The 12,791-nt window shown below is 38.4% G+C and overlaps 1 protein-coding gene across 1 annotated transcript; it reads right to left on the reverse strand.

The window, feature by feature from the left end:
* Positions 1-1,134: 1,134 nt before the first annotated feature.
* Positions 1,135-11,627, reverse strand: vtg3 (vitellogenin 3, phosvitinless). Its single transcript, XM_086046692.1, has 28 exons — positions 11,588-11,627; positions 11,455-11,475; positions 11,208-11,359; positions 10,360-10,611; positions 10,119-10,280; positions 9,466-9,614; positions 9,233-9,386; positions 8,919-9,076; positions 8,314-8,479; positions 8,102-8,227; positions 6,808-7,026; positions 6,440-6,657; positions 6,262-6,359; positions 6,063-6,187; positions 5,881-5,976; positions 5,680-5,799; positions 5,411-5,600; positions 5,217-5,304; positions 4,955-5,140; positions 3,946-4,087; positions 3,698-3,866; positions 3,499-3,608; positions 3,337-3,414; positions 2,935-3,141; positions 1,969-2,114; positions 1,735-1,873; positions 1,537-1,644; positions 1,135-1,439 (listed from the first exon to the last, which is right to left on the reverse strand). Exons 1-27 carry the CDS (start codon positions 11,625-11,627, stop codon positions 1,555-1,557), a joined length of 3,801 nt encoding a protein of 1,266 aa, XP_085902818.1. The 3' UTR covers positions 1,135-1,439; positions 1,537-1,554.
* Between the last annotated feature and the right edge of the window lie 1,164 nt (positions 11,628-12,791).

Here is a 12,791-nt window from a genome sequence, read left to right on the forward strand (position 1 = left end):
TCTCGCAATGTCTACTCTCTACAGTTGAACACCATCTGGCTAAATCAGTGCAGGCAGGAGATGTGGTGCCATACATATTGAGGACAGACAGTCCTTGTTTAAAAAAGGAGGCGCTAATTATCACCGGCAATGACACATATAGTTTGTTGTCATGGCTAGTTGAGATTTAGTCATCTTATTATTGTACAAAAAGGCTGTAAATCCCACAGAATTGTATTATAAACACTTGAAACTTAAATATGAATTATGCAAGGCTTTCAATTGTAAAATTCCTTTCATATGTTCAAAGGAAGCTTCTCTGGATTGTGTGATAAATTTTTAATTGTTGATTTCAATGCCCTCCCATCACTGGTGTGCTATTTTTAGAACAGACCCGTGGGCTACTCATATGGTCCTTGGGGACTATTTGGTGCCTGTGGCCACCACGTTGCTGAGCCCTGTTATGAATGTATGTGTTTGTTTGATTTTCTTTTTTTTTTTTATTACATATTTTACCGACTACCTTTAACGCCCATGCTAAAATTTGTTTTGATACTCTTCTAATGACACAAGAAAAATGAATACTTTGAATGAAACTATTTGTAAGGAATTATTAAATGTGAATACAGTTAAATTAAGTGAAATTAGACAATACAATGCAGTTTAATAAAAACATGAAAAGAAATGGTCCTGTCATAAAATGTTGTATTAGTTTGCATTTTTTTTTTTTTAATTTTGTAATTAGAGCCAGTTAATGTTTTTCCCAAGTATGGGGACAAGGTTATATAATATGCAATTAGTGTTTTTCCCAAAGGGCCCAGCGGCCTACTTTAATAGCATGGATGGTGACATTGTATTTTGGCATCTGCAAACAGTACTAGTGGGTTATCAAACAGAAGAGGTCATCCAGACCTTGTAAATAAATGTATCTTTCAGTATAAACCATCTGTTATTGTCATTTGCGCTTATTTCTAATATTTTACAGCACTACAAGGCCAAAGACTATTTGCTCTTCACCTCTAATATTTTTGTAACCTAAAACGATACCATGGAAACTATTACTTCTTTAACAAAAGAACTGAACTTTGGTATTATCGTTATCATTTAGACTGAATATTGAACAAGCACAAATGGAACATGGTGGTTGCAGGATATTTGAATTATGTACAATATTTTGTCAGAACTTGAATGTGACTGAAACATGTATTTTGTCATTCCACTGTGACGAGCATCAGAGGCTTTGGGACACAGAACAGGAACTTTCCTCCAGAGATGGTTGTTTAAATATTGACATGCTCTTAAACCAATAAATCGGGACCTTTTACAAGGTATTTCCAAACTGGTGACATTTTAGGGATTACTGATGCTGCCTTTATTCAGGGTGCCGATAATTTGGTGGTTGAGTCTTTACTACAAAAGGGAGGGACCTCTTCCATTTGGAATGTTCCTTGTCTCGCTCTCTGCAGGGCAAATACAAAAATGGCACACTTTTCAAACATCTGCTCATGAAATAGAAAAGAAATAATTGCTGTGGTTGTAGAGTGGCTTGTTGCTCACTTGGTGTTATCCAGTCCTCTACATTGTTGTGTTTCCGGTGTTGTATTGGAATTCCTGAAGACTGCCACGTGGCAGAGGAACTGGGACAGACTGGCGGTAGACTGTATACTAATGAAAATACAAAGGAAATGACACATCGGTGTAAATACTTCATTTTAACACGAGGTACGGATGTTAACAGTTTGTTGAAGTGTGCACCTCTGGGAATTGAATCCTCACGTCGATGCTGTCTGCCGAGGCAGCAACAACTGAAGCAGAAAGTTCCTGCTTTGGATTACTCTCATGTTGTTGGTTGAAGCCAAGAAGGAAAGCCATGCCTGGGATATAGGTCTTAATACTGGGAAGGGTAAAGAGCATGTTTTACTAACCATTCAGTTTGAGAGATATGATTTAAGAAAAACAGTCAAAAGTCTCATTTGTTTGTGTTCTCACCCAATGAAAAACTGTGCCATGGTTTCCGGGATTCTGGTCCAGTGAACTTTGGCTCTTAGTGTTGGTTTGGAACCAGGCAGACGTGCAGTATTGGCACTCAGTAACATATCAAAGGACTGACATTCAGCTCCCCATCTAAGGTGTGCCTAGACCAAACATGGAATATCAGCAAAGTTAGACATAGGACACTTGGCTGTGGCACCACCAGCATACACCTAATACCAACACCAAACACATGACGGCGACTTTAACCCCTTTACAATCATAATTCCTAATTTGAAATTTGTCCTGACTACTAATCATGTTCATGTCCAGCATCCACCTTATATTTCGGTTCTGTATCCCTATGAAAACAATCGAAATCATTATTAATAATTAAACAATAAGCAAGAACTCATATGGAAAATCAAACAACATATTATTTTTTACTTAGTCTATTTTCTAGCATCACATGCAAAATCACTTGTTATTATTTTTAATGCTGTGTTAGATGTTAGATTTAATCATAAAATGGGTCTACAGTGGTAATATTTGTGTTCTTTAGTTGGAATTGTCTTTGCTGGCGGTTGTTAAGAACTAATGTTCAACTCAGTTTTTGTATCTGTATGTAGTTATGGGAAAATGAAGCTTCAAGATGCTACATGAACCAGTTGTTGTATTTGTGACTCCTCTAGATGGCGCTGTCTGTTCAACATAGTGCTGAAAACACACTGACTTGCCATTTTTAAACCAACAATGTCATCTAGAGGAGTCAAAAAATACAACTCAGCGATAGAGTGAATAAGACTGAATTGTTGTTTGTGTCTATATGTGCCCTATGTTCGATTGACGACCATGCAGTCCAGTGTGTAGTATGCCTTCCCCAAAAGTCAGCTCGGTTACACTTCAGCTTTTCACAACCCTTTTAACCAGATTAGCGATATAGTGATATACTTGTCTGTAAAATTGTGTGTGTTTGAGGTCTACCTTTGCTTCTGCGTGCCCATCAAGCACAGTGTCCATACACATTTTCCAGTTGGTATTGTCTGCCACCTGGGACACAATGAGTTGGGTGTTCCTAAGGTTGGTCATGGGTGTGTAGTACACAGTTGTCTCATATCCTTCAGGCTTATGGCTCCCGCTCACTGCAAGAGCTCTGATGTTGAAAATAGCTTCGGGTGTTGAATTAAAGACCTGTTGAACCAAAAACAACGTCTTTTTGTAGTTATTGTTGTTGTTGTTTATCCAAGTCATAACCATGATGTGCAGTGTCTGGATCAAGTGCAGAGTTCAGCTAAATGAGAATTATTATTATCATGGATAATGAGTCAAGACGAGGTGAGATCAATTTTTGGCAACTCTCAGGTGTGTGCTTTCTGTTTCCATTACCATGCCAGTAGTCCTTGGATTTAGCTCCGTTTCACTTGATTCTGACTCTGAGGACAGTTGAGCTGCTGATGTGGCTTCCTGTAAAAAAATCAAATAGTACAATAATTTCAATGGCTGAAATGTAAAATGTAGCATAATGAAGTTGCGAGCTTAGCTCTAAACCTTTGAGAGCCTCCGTAGATTCTCAAGGAGTTCTTGGGTGCTACTAGGGTATTTGCTTGGACCAGCATTGACCTCAAATCGGATCTTGTCAACAGCTTTGTTTGCCTGGACTTGAAGAAGGGTAGTCAACTCTGTTATACACATTGGACTGTAGTTTTTAACATAGTACGATGTAATGTTTCTGAGTTGTGAAGCTTACCTGGGACTGCTTTAAGTGCCACATTAGTGTATCCCAAGAAGTAGTACAATGGGTACTCCTCGTGGTAATATGCTCTTCTCAACTCGGATTCAATGCAGAAAACTGCTCCATAAATGTTATTCTCGGTGCACCATTTGTCCCTTGGATGCCAATTGTTGGGCTTCTGCAACTGTTTGTGTAGAACACCATTAGACTTTTATGGGTTTCATTTGTAATTAATTCTCCCAATGGAGTTGATTATATTGTACCTCTTCGTCAATTTCAAGCTTCACAACTGTCGGATCCTTGCGGACAATTTCGTTATTAGAGTCAATAGCTTTGGGCATCATGGGGGTCATTTTAGGCAAAGCTATCGCTTCAATGTTCCTTGAGACTGCATATACATCAGAGCTATTGGTTGGAAAAAGAACAAGACACATTTTAATTCTGTATTTATTGTTGTTTTTCCCCATTCCCTCACTCGTTTATTGTTCTGCTAGCTTATGGATTCCACACTCATCCAGGCAACATTGGTGATGGGAGTTACTGTATGGGTCATGATAGTGAGCGAGATCATTTGGCTTCACTCAGCAAGAGGTTCTTCATTTAATACCAATGGTGGCTTTCACACCATACTTGAAATTGTTACATTTTTTTGAATTGAACTATTCAAATGTTTGAAAGATAATAAAACAAACTTGATTGAGCCAAATCATTTGCAACCAACAGCTGTGGCACAGCATTAGTGCCAAAGGCTGTGAGCAACTCACCCCATGTACACACACCTTAGCCTGTTGAATAGCCACCAAACAAACAATTAATCAGTGAGGTACCACAAATTCCCACATGCAAGTTATTTAGCTAATTAGCTTGTTGATGCCACTTTGGACCAGCTAGATGTTGTTGTGGTCATTGCTCCCCAAAGTCCCTGTGAAAAATATTCTGACTGCCTACGGTTGGAGCAAAATATATTTGTTTGTGAATCTCTATGGTGTAATGAAGCCTGTTCAAGTGTTTTTTTTTTCTCTTACAGAGTTGTTTCCCATAGGCAGATCAGGCCACGGCAGAGGAAAGGAAGCCCCGAACATAGGTTACTCAAGAAGGACTACTAGTGTTTCTTTGGGGTGTTTAAGCGTGAACACATACTATGTACAGAGTTTATAAATAAAAGATAAAGACTGTTTTCACAAAACACCTCTAGTCAGAATAAAAGATGTGTTAGGATACAGTACTATTCTTTTTTAAACTTTTTGATTCCTGACCACCCCCAAATCATACCTGACTGTGATGAGTTCAACTTCCTTTTTGCTCAAAGGGATGTCAAGTTCAAATTTCCTTTCTCTGATGTTAACCTTGGCGGATAACTTCCATGGGATGGAATAAGGTATTTTGCTCTTAAACTCAACACCACTGTGGAAAAGCTCTGTGTTGATACCATAGGACACCCAAATATCCTTTGTGCAACTGCAAAAAAAGGAGTTTACTTCAGGAGATGAAGTGGTATGAATTTTTTATGAACATTGTTGAACTTGATATTTACCCAACAAAGCCATCAGTCTCCAGTGAAATTTCTGAGGTCAAGAGTTGTCCAAGGTGGTCCTTCAGTGGCGGATTTATTGCAGCTTTTGCTGAAAACAACAACACCAACGTCAACAACATTTTGACACTCAAAATGTAGCTTTAAATTGAATCCCAAGGTTTTCATTAAGTGGTGGTTTAAAAAAACTTTGTCACCATTCACAGTGATGCTATTAAGCGTCTGATAATATTTGCTGATCTCCAGTGGTAGACCGAGAGTGGTAGCTTGGAAGTAGCGAGTCTCAAAGATTAAGAAGGCCTTTGTTCGGTGCCAAGAAATTCCCTTCTGTAAATTCTCAATGACCCTCCACAAAGGGCTGTCTTTGCCTGCAGAAGGACTTAGAGTCTGCAAGTACAAATTAAATTGTTAGTGTACGTTACAGAGGGATTATTTTTGCTCTGTATATTGTGCTTTATGCTCTCACATTGATGATATTGCGAATAAACTCTCTGTTGATATCTGCAAAGAACCACTCTTGTCCAGAAGCGCGAGAATAGAAATGAAGAAGAGGTTTGTCACTGGGCTGAGTACCCAAATTTCGGAGCTGAAAAATCACACAATATTTGTCTGAGATACAATTTACATTAACACATTTAAATAAAAAATCGAAATATAATGTCCCAACCTGCCGATAAATGGCCTGGAAGTCACTAAAATCTCCTTTGAATTCAGGGATGATTGAGCCAAACATTTCCTTGATACCGTCAGCACGTACGCCCATCTTGAAAAGAAAAACACGTTGGTATCATTCAAGGTAAAGCACATTTGCCTTCTATTCATATTTAAATGCATTTCAATATATTGTACCTCCAAAAGTTGAAGAATTCTCCCGATGAAATATAACTTTCCTTTCATTATGATTTCAGTAGGGATGATTTCTGTTGCATTTCTTAGCATGAAGAACTCTGCAGCTGTGCCAAGGAGTAAATCATCTGCATTGGGAAAATAGACATGTTATTTAGTCTTCAAAGCAAATACCGTACTATATTGCTGTATGTGAACGCACCACTAAACCAGTCCAAGCGCATTGCCTTGCTGAAGCGATAGGTGAGGCGACCAAATTTTGGGGCCAGGATTTTCACTGCTACGTTACAGGCAGTGGACCTTTGGCAGACACCACAAACAAAACATTGTAAAATTCCGAACAGTATTGCTAACTCATGTTTTTCAATCATTATACCCACAGGAATACATTGTCGGGAGTTCTGGATCTGGCCATGCTTCTCAAATACGAGTAAGTAAAGCTAACAACATTAAGGTCCTTCTCCTCCTGCAGATGTGCGGTCACAGTGGACACCAGCGCCATCGGTGGCTTCGTGTCAAATAAGATCATCAAGGCCAACATGCGCAACTCGGCAGGAAGGTCCTTTTGCAGATAAAGATTCATGGTGATGTCTTGGACCTGAAAAGTCGAATATTATGATCATGAGCTTTCAGAGTCAGGGTACAGTGAGAAAAGTAACAACTTGGACACAATTCCATGCAAAGCATATTTGTTAAGAATTGTACAGGGCATTTATGTGCCGTTACCCTCTGCGTTTTGTGTTCTTACACTGTGTGGGTCTCGTGCAGCAATGAGTCTCAAGGACTGGACAGCAGCACTCAGCACGCGAGGGGGGAGATCAACCGGGTTGGCAGACACTCCAGGGAGGAAACGCATGATGGTTTTAATGCTGCCTGGATGACCCGCGTTGCCCAGAGCTTTCAGAGCCAAAACCATGTCTTCCTCCTTGTTATTCTTCAGACTGTCCAGAGCAAAGTCCAGCAGTGGCTAGGTAATGGAATGAAATCGTTGTTAAAGTCAATATTGTTCATATGTGCAGAACTTTAACAACAAAGTGTCTTCAGTGTAATTAGGAAAAGAGAAAAAGAGGTAATGAAGGTGCCCGACTAAGCTCACAGTGCAGAAAGTATATACGCTTGAGTGTAATGTTGTACCGCAAGATTTGTTTTGACATTTAGTTGTTAAAATATACAATGATTAAATACACAACGGTTAATATATAATTCACAACAACTTTTGTTGTGGATTGAATGTGAGGCTGTTCCGCGTGTTTTCAAGTAGCAGTTGTTTGAAAGTTTGAAATGACTTTAATTGTCGTAAGCTAGATGTTAGCATTAAAATAATAATAGTAATAATAATAGTAATAATAATTAAAATAATTTTGTTTTTATATGGTTTGGTTTGAACATTTTGGTGTTTAAACGTACACTGGCTAATTCTCTTTTTGTCGGTTTTAAAGTAAACTAGCTAAGACAAATAAACAGATTGAAGCAAGCATGCTTTGCCTATTATTTGGACAACTGTACGAGTCTTTTAGGCCGTATGATAATCTCTCATTTCTTGACAGCAAGAGAATGAGAACAGGTGCTAAGGAACACTTTAAAATTGTGTATTGATCATTTAAAATATGTTTTAAGGTGTGGGAGGCACAAAATTATAAGACAACTTTTCTTTTTCCACTTGGTCTCTCTTTTTCAGGCTGGTGAGGCTGGAATGTATGCCCTTGATAAGTGTGAGTTCATCGTACACTTTAGAGGGCACTGATTGGAAAAAACTGCTTTGAAAAAAAAGGTAGCCTGAGTAAATGATTGGATTCCATGACTTTTTAACCCATTTATTTGTATCTATAGTTTTCCTTATCCAAAAGATTCCTCGCCAAATAAAGAGAATGCTGGACATATGATCTCTACAAACTTCTTAATAAAAGAGGGGTTCGGTAATTTGCCTGTCTGGAAGTAGACTTTGAGTGGGGTGGGGTGAACTGATGAAAACTAGATAACAATTTCAAGTAGTGAAGGTATACTATGCAAAATGTAAAATGCATTTATGATTGTTTACTTACCTGAACAGCAGACACTGGACAAGGTGTGTAATAGGCACAGTGCTTGTACACCAGAGAGCCATAAGAGAGGGCCACAGTATGCCATACAAATATGTTAGATCTACTGTAGGGCAGGCTCAGGAAGATCTGAGAAGAAAAGGCAACAACATCATCATGGAACACATGGGTTGTCTTTGTTCAAACAGCTTTTTGCCCCTTTTTCCCATTCTCACCTTAGCCATCTCAACCAATTCAGGAATAGCCTCTAGATGGTTGAAGGCCAACAAGAGCGTTTGGAGGGCCTCGGAAGCAGTTATGTCTCTTTCCTGGAACCTCATTTGCAGGAACTTAAGGATTCTGGCATCGTTGACTTCCACAACCGTGTCCAAAAACCACCGTCTAATGAGGGCAAAGTCAGAGGAAATTGATTAAGCAGTTCTAATCTTTCACATCAAAGATTATCCTTAAACTAATTAAATTAAATTGTGTCAGAGAGATAAAGGTCAAGGGTTGCTTTTAATAAAATAAAGTGTCAGTGGTTTCCTCCGTTTTAATGGAGAGCTGCTTTTTACATTAACCTTTCTTTAATCAAACCGACATGATAATGCATCTTTAATCAGATAAAGTGTCAGACTGAAGACATTTTAAACTGAATGAGGATGAACAATTCAGTCATTACTCATTCTGTTGAAGTGGATCTGATTTGGACATACCGTAATGTGCAGCAGGATACTGACGAATCACCACCTTGCCATTTTAACGTGGCAAAAGTAAAACAATATCTAATTTACAGGTTCAGTAAGTTTCATTCTTACTATATGACTTTGAGATACTTCACCTGTACTCGTCATGTGCCGCAAGCTGCCTCCACATAAGTTCTAATCCTTCATATGGCACCAATCGCAGGAGTTGATACAACTTCATCACGTCCTCAGTCGTTGCGCTCTCAATTTGGTAGCTATTGACTTGAGACAAATGCTTGATCAAGTCAACAGCCTGCAGAGAGAAGAAACATTTCATTGTGTTCGTCCATATTTTGTATGTATCGCATTTGATTTTCATGGAACGGTACTCTGAAATGAAAAGCAATATTCATTTACCACTATATTTACATTTGATTGAATTCCATTTTGTTTGAATCATTACCATTACCTTTGATACCGCATCATCCAAGTTCTGCATGACGATCGGAATATGTGCTGCTGCCTCGACAAACTTGTAAATAATGCTGCCTCGGTTTTCCATTGGCCCGTATGTGCCGGTAACACCAGGTGTGTCCCTCACATCTAGCAGCACGATTTCCTTTCTGCAGGATGGATGGTTTCAGCATTGCAAGCAAGCTTAGCTTCACTGTGAGCAGAATTTAAGATTTAGTCATGACTTACGTTGCTTTCATCTTGAAGCTTCCGCCCTTCACATTGAAAGGACTGAAGTGTTGTTGCTCCAAGCCATGAGCCCTGGAAATGAGGCCTCCCTCAATTGTCGGTTTGATTGTGTAAATGTATCTCATGGTTGAAACAATAGAATCCCCTCTCTGGAATGGACGACACAACACGTTATAAATTGTTATACTTACACTACCTTATTCATTACAAACATTTCGCAGTAACGTAAATAAGGAAATGAAACCACAGATGTTGGTAGAAAAGTTACATATTTTTGGGATACTTCTTTTGGAACAAAACACAGCAACACTTTTTTGTGACTCTTGTTTAGTAATATTATCCATCCATCCATTATCCACACCGCTTATCCTCACAAGGGTCGCGGGGAGTGCTGTGGAGCCTATCCCAGCTGTCTTCAGACAGTAGGCGGGGTACACCTTGAACTGCTTGCCAGCCAATCACAGTTAGTATATTTTGATTTTGTGTAATAAGTAATATAATAATATGCAAATAAAAATGTATTTGCATGACTATACGTGTTATTAATTGATTGGCTGAGAGTTTTGTGGGTTAACTTTTATTACCCACCTAAGTTAACAAATGTGATTCCTTCCCATACACTTTTTTTTCTCAATCATATCATCCAAACAGACCTTTTTGGAAATATCGTCAAGCACAGCGGTTGCCATTCCTCTGTAGCGTTCTGCCTTCTCCCTGCAGTTAGTGACATCCACAACCTGAGTGATGGTCATGTCCTTTGTCTCCTTGTTTTCTTCAACTGCATAGTTACTCTGACACATGCCATGAATGCCAGCCTAAAAATAAAATCACGTTTTTAGCAACACTTCATGTGGCTAATGAACATCCAATAGAGAAGAGATTGTGCCTTCTCACCTCCTCGAGTGCATAGAAGCTCTGTGTGGTCTTGACAGTGATGTGGAAGAAGCTGAGTATGCCTCTAATGATGTTGACAACAGTGTCAGATACCTCAGCTGAGGCGTGGATGTAGCCCACATGCCCACTGGCAAAGTCAAACATGAAGGGTTTGACGAGCTGGGCCGCGATGCGCTGAGTGAGTTTAGGTTGAGCAGTGAAGCTGTTCTTCCCTGGGAAGCCGTTAAACTCCTCGAAGGCCAAATCTGAAATCTTTAATCCAGAGAAGACGATACTACCATAAGACGAGTGACAGCTTTAAACTGATTATAACATCACAAAAAATATTTTGTGGAAAAAAAAAAAGACAGTTGAAAACACAATTGAAACTTTTGTCCATGTTTTTTGCAGATCAGCTTATGTTTTCAAAACTTAGGGTCGGGAACCAAAATGGAGTGCCCTTCACTTTATATATATATATATATATATATATATATATATATATATATATATATATATATATATATATATATATATATATATATATATATATATGTATATATAATGAATGAAATAATAATAATAATAAAATAAAATATTTTTTGGGCCCTCAGTGCTCACTGCACAGAGCAAAAATGATTCGTATAACAACACAGACAGCCAAAACAAATACATGAAAAAATGTAAAATAGCAGTAACAAACTTAAATTAAAATAATATGCTGATTTAGTTCAATTCAATTAATAAAAACAAAACCTCAGTCTTACATGCTTTAATTACAAATGCTTAATTAAAAATGTATTTTTCGCAGGCACTTAACATCATAACGTTCTACGTTATTTTCTCCTGTTTTCCATGTCCCTCCTTACCTGAAGGAGGAAGGTCTGCGCAGACATTCCGACAATTTTGAGCTTGCATGTTAGTTTGACACCAGATTCAGCCAGGTTTGGCATGCCCAGTCCAAAATTGGCCAGTCCCTCATATCTATATTCGTAGGTTTTCTTGGGGTTGAGGCTGAACTCTGGAATGAATTTTCAAAAGTATAAATGAAAAATATTTCAACACAATACTAGAAGACAGCGTGTTCACTTCTGTGGCGTATGCTGAAATACTCACCATAGTGGACACTTTGACATGCTACAAATAATATAATATTAAGACAGTGTTAGCAAGAGAACACAACTGGGAAGCATCATGTATGAAACATTTATTGGAAAGTACATTATTATTTTTAATTAAAACCACTTACTGGCCAGAGCCACAAGGCAGCAGAGGATGAGTCCCCTCATGGTCAAGGTGGGTGCAAGCAAACATTTCACTTCACTCCCTTAAATAGCTGAGTGTGTTTGATTAGAGAACCTGGTTGTGTTGACCTTTGTGAGCAGGTCACACGTGGTTTTTAGCCAGTCAACATCAATGTAAAGTCAACACTGACTTGGCTGCGACACACTGACATTGTCAGAATGACATGACAAACATAGATAATCATCATCAGCAGCAGCAGCAGCAGCAGGTGGAAGATAAATAAAGGAAAACATACAACACTAACCATTTTACATGGTTTCATCATTTAGTTTGTTATTATTATTGTCGTTTGCAGTAGTGTACTGCACTTCATATTAGTGAGTGCCATTTCCAAAATAGTGATATTGTTTGCACAAGGTGTTTGCACATGTGTTTTAGGCCTTCACTTTAAGTCACATACCGTCAGCCTCTTAAAATAATGGTCTAAGTCATATTTTGACAAAAAAAATGTTGCCTTAAAAATCTGGATGTTGGCCACCACTGCTAAAATTGGCTGCGTCCTTAGTTAAATAAATCATTAAATTCTATGCCTAAAATGAAATTATTAATACTAATAAGATAATCAGAATTTGGTTCAGTTCTTGGTGTTTTCTGAAAAAAATGAAAAAAAAATTACTTAGGCCATTATTTTTTAAGAGAGTGACGATATATACACTCATCACAAAAAGTTGGCTTTCGGGTGAAATTTCAGGATGACTGTAAAATGTGTTATAGCATTTCCAGGTGAACTTAATTTGACCTCAAGATTTTTGAACGCTAATGTCCAACTGTTTAATGTTTCAACTTGGTTATACATGTTGTACATGTACACACACTCAAACTGATACTTTGTTGCAGCACCTTTGGCTTTTGGGGTAGGAATCTAGTGTTGCACATTTTGATTTGGCAATATTTGCCCACTCTCCTTTGCAAAAACGCTCCAAATCTGTCAGATGGCGAGGGCATCTATACACGCGCGCGTGAGCGCCACACACGCACACACATAGAGTTGCATATTTTGGTGACCAGTTCATCCGCGACCCTGGTGGAAATAAATTATAAAGTAAATGGCTAGATGGGCATATAGCAGTAACAGTTATATTTTCATTACATCTCGAAAAGGTAGTATGCTCATACTGCGGTATAAGTCATGAGAAAAACAAAAACAC

This window comes from Filicampus tigris, chromosome 12 (assembly GCF_054856515.1).
Source record: "Filicampus tigris isolate MCC_2025a chromosome 12, RoL_Ftig_1.0, whole genome shotgun sequence".
Lineage (NCBI taxonomy): Eukaryota > Metazoa > Chordata > Actinopteri > Syngnathiformes > Syngnathidae > Filicampus > Filicampus tigris.

Coding starts and splice junctions, on each gene's coding strand:
- vtg3 (XM_086046692.1), bottom strand. CDS start 11,627: ATGAGGGGACTCATCCTCTGCTGCCTTGTGGCTCTGGCCA. Junction 10,281..10,359: donor GCTTCTATGCACTCGAGGAG/GTGAGAAGGCAC, acceptor TTTTATTTTTAG/GCTGGCATTCATGGCATGTG. Junction 6,658..6,807: donor CTGCACGAGACCCACACAGT/GTAAGAACACAA, acceptor TCGACTTTTCAG/GTCCAAGACATCACCATGAA.